Genomic DNA, 3,985 nt, shown 5'->3' on the forward strand with positions numbered 1-3,985 from the left:
TGTGGTAAGGAAACCAGCGGCATGAATTTCAAGTTAATGAGATCAGGACACCCCCTGGGAGGACTCCTTCCATTTCCAAAGGAAAAAGCCCCGGGTGGTGGGATAGACTTGGGCGGAAGCCGCAAGTACGGACACTCGGTCGAGGGTGCGGAGGGAGAGTCTGCACGTCCTCGCGGCGGCCCCCGAGCCTTACCTTGGTCGGTGATGGAGCGAATTCCCAGGATGTCGGTAACGGAGTGGGAGGAGGGCCAGGTGCGCGGCATGGCCACGGAGCCGGGGATGGCGGGCACCCCGGGCGGCGTGGGCACCTTAGCGGCGGCCGCCGTGATGGGGCTGGGGTAGGAGTAGATGTGGTTATAGGGCAGCGCCGGCTGCGGAGCGGGCTGGTGCTGCTTGTACGAGTCGTAATGGGCCTGTTGGGCCAAGTTGCCGATCTTGTTACGCAGGATGCGGCTGATGGAGCTCACGGAGGGCACGTTGTACTTGTCACACACGCCGTCGGCCAGTAGGCGGTCCCGGATCTCCCAGGCGAAGATGCCGGGGTCCCTCTGCTTGTAGGTCCGGATGTGCTTCACCACGGTAGGGGTGGTGACCCGGGGCTTGCTGCCCCCGATGGCTCCTGGCAAAATCGAGCCTGTCTCGTTGTAGCGCGCCAGGATCTTGCTGACGCAGCCATGAGAGACTCGTAGCTGGCGGCTGATGTCACACGGTCTGATGCCCAGTTGGGCCAGTTCCACGATGCGAAGCCGGATGGCGTTGGGCAGCGGCCTCCCGTTCACGAACACTCCTCCCAGCTGGTTCACCTCCCCGAAGGCTGGCTCTGCAAAACAAACACGCGGCGCGCGGGGACGCGCACCCGCAGCTTGGGACGGCCGCCGGCCGCTCGGCCTCCGCGCGCGTCAAGGGGCAGGGCGGTTGCCACGGACCAGGGGCCCCGGGCTTTCCTCAAACCCTCTGGTCCCCGAGCACTGCAGAACCGCCCCAAACCGCCGCGGTCCAGTCAGACCCCCTCCCTCATGCCGATGGTGCTGGCAGCCGCTGGAAACAAATAACGTGGGGAAACGCAGGGCCGCTTGGAGCGCTCGAAAGTCGCGGAAGCGGGCGAGGAAATCGCTCATGACGCCTGCAACCCGCTCCTTCGCGGCTACTCGGCGCTAAAGTTCTTGGGCCGCTCCCCTTGGTCCCCAGCGCCCCGCCTTAGGGACCTGCGCAATTAGACAAGATCTTGGGGAAACTGCAGGGTTTTTCTCTGTCCTGTTTGTTTGCGTGCGTGCGTGTACAGTATGGGAGACAAAACTTGGTCTGCCACGGGGGCTGCGGGGCTTGCCACGGCTCCCTCCTCTTAACATCAGAAACGAGCATCAACAGCAACCCAGTAGCCAGCGTTTAGACTGAACTGCTGTGCGCCTCTGACCCTTAGCGTGTTCCTACAAGTTGTAGGAACACGAGCAAAGTCAATACGGAAAGTGTGAGCGCTCAGGGGTGCGCGCCCTCTCTCTCTCTCTCTCTCTCTCTCTCTCTCTCTTGCTCCCTCCCTCCCTCCCCGACTCTGACAGCGTCCCCCGCCGCCACTCACCCATTGCTCCGAGCAGCACACCAACCGGGCCCCAGTTCCGAGCTTCCAGAAAGAAACTTTTCGCACGGCTTCAGTGTCCCAGCCTGTCGCTGCCCCGGGCCGTGGGTGCCTCCGCTTCTCTCCGGGAGGAGGCGGCGAGAGTGCAAAAGGAAGGAGTAAAAGGAAGTCTGTGCCCCGCTGAAAGAGGCTTGAGTTCTGCATTTCAACCTAAGCAGCAACGTGGGCTGGGCTGAGCGGGCCGGGCGGCTCTGTCTATCACTCACCAAGGACACGCCCCCCAAAGGGGTGGGCCCGAGGGCAGGCTGCGCGGTGATTGGTGCGGGGCCGTGAGCGACAGCGCCGTCCGGAAAGTCCTTCCGCTGTCTCCTCGAGCTTGCTCGGCACCTGGGTGACTAAATACAATGAAATCTGGTGTTTGACACCTTCCGAGGAGCAGCGCAAACAGACAGCAAAATTATGCTGATAAAAGTGCTGAATAAGCACATTAAAGCGTTTGGTCCCAATATGAGACTCAAAAAGGGAAGGGGCTAAGGAGACTTCTTTGGGGGACAGACAAACGTCTTAGAATTGTTACCAGGTGTCGCCACCCCAAGCCAGGTGGCGACAGCGCGGGTGCGGGAAGAAAGGCCCATCGCAGAGACAAGGTTTAGGGGAGGCCGAGGCAGAGGTGGCGGCCACACTGACCGCCAGGTGCAAACGCCTCCTCCGCCCCCGCGACCAGCCCCACGCAGCAGCCTCTACAGGAGGGTTCACCCAGGAGCGCGGGGCCCAGTGTCAGCCACGCAGGCTCCGGGCAGGGGCCCTGCTGTGTGCGGAGAACGCAACCACGGGCGCCTACAGCCACCGACAGGTCACCTGGCGCGGGGCACAGTCAGCGGAGGCCAGAGCGCCCTGCGCTCAGCCACGGTGCTGGTCCGCGGGTGCTCAGTATGAACATCTGCCGGCTTCCCCCACTAGCAGACCACCGCACAGGAGTTTTGTTTAACTGTGAGAGAGACTTGTCCCAAGATGTGTGTGTGTGTGTGTGTGTGTGTGTGTGAACCCCGCATCTTCGGTTTAGCTACCAGAGTCCTTGAAGTTCACCCTCTCTCTCTGAGTTTCCACTTTCGTTCACCCTAATTCTAATCTGAAGTGTACAGTACTCTTTTTTGGTGGCCAAAATTATTCACACTTTGGGTGTGGGTTTTGGAGAATGCTAATCAAAGTTTTTAAAACAATATGGGGGACATTTTGAATGAACTTGGGAGCTGTACTGCTTCGGGTCTGTGACACGCATACTGCTTGCTGTCTGAGTGACGCTCCTTCTGGTTCACGCAGGATTCGGCCGATCGTCCCACAATCCCCAGGGATGTGTGTGCCTCTGGTCTATGCATAGGGAAGCTGACTGGGCCCAGAACCCGGGGCAGTAAGTGACAAAACTAATGATCAGTTGTGCTTTTTAAACCCAAGAGTAATCTCCAGATCCTTTCTGTCCTATGGTGCGCACTCCAAGTTCAAATTTACAGATATGAAAGATTTGAACGATAAAGGAAAGATGACTTCAAACATACGTAATTCTTTACAGTCGGGTTCTTGCAAAAAGTCCCACAACTAGGGACTTTTCCCTGGGTTCTGACCCCCAACACCTGTTGTGTGGCACCGACAAGCACTTTACAACGTGGACGGAGGTCCTTCGGGAATCCAAGCAGTTAGAACTGGCAGCTGCTTCGTGGGGCAGGAGTACAAATTAGCTACCACTGATATCGCAGGAGCGCTTAGGAGTTTGCCTTCGGCTTCTTTGGAGGAATGATCACGCTGAGCATCTTGACCCAGAACCCCCCTGACCCCGCCCCCCGCAGAAGCACAGCCACCTGCTGTGGTGGACTCTTCTGCGCTCCGCTGCGCCCAGGACTCTCCTCTGACCCTGTGGGGCTGCGGTGTCGGCTAAAGTTCCGCCCTGGGAGTGGCAAGACCCAGTGCCCTGATGTGGACTAGGAGCTGTGCGAGGGCTTTAGGGGATGCACTGCACCAGCCCAGAATGACCCAGAGACTCGTATTGCTAGGGTTCCAGCTAGGACAGTGGACCTAACACAGCACCCTCTCATTCCCTCATCACCTTCACCTGCCTCATTTCCCTGAGCCCTTGAACAGTCCGCCGCTCTGTCTCCAGTTCCACCTGCTGGACTTGGTGTCGCCATGCGGTCTTAGCCCCACAGGACTCTTTACACCTGGAGAGGATGGGGGGGGGAGAACAATGGGGGTGTGTGGCGCTCTCCGCAGTGCACATTCCCTAGGGCACCGGTGGAGGCTTTGGTGTCTGGGATGCTAAGTACCCAAGCCGAGGCCGGGGCTCCTGGGACCAGAGGAGCCGAAGCTTCAGGGGATCCTAGATAAGAGGCAGACGCTGCACCCTCCGGGGGACGCACACTG

General features: G+C 59.4%; 1 protein-coding gene across 1 annotated transcript in view; it reads right to left on the bottom strand.

Moving 5' to 3' along the window:
- Positions 1–1,941, bottom strand: part of PAX9 (paired box 9) — a 15,458-nt gene extending 13,517 nt beyond the window's left edge. Inside the window, exons 1-2 of the mRNA XM_015566526.1 lie at positions 1,577–1,941; positions 194–820 (exon numbers count right to left, since the gene is read on the bottom strand). Of these exons, the coding sequence (XP_015422012.1) occupies positions 194–820; positions 1,577–1,580 (631 nt within the window). The 5' untranslated portion in view covers positions 1,581–1,941. The remainder of the gene's footprint in view (positions 1–193; positions 821–1,576) is intronic.
- Between the last annotated feature and the right edge of the window lie 2,044 nt (positions 1,942–3,985).

The sequence above is a fragment of the Myotis davidii genome, unplaced genomic scaffold, assembly GCF_000327345.1.
Source record: "Myotis davidii unplaced genomic scaffold, ASM32734v1 scaffold730, whole genome shotgun sequence".
NCBI lineage: Eukaryota > Metazoa > Chordata > Mammalia > Chiroptera > Vespertilionidae > Myotis > Myotis davidii.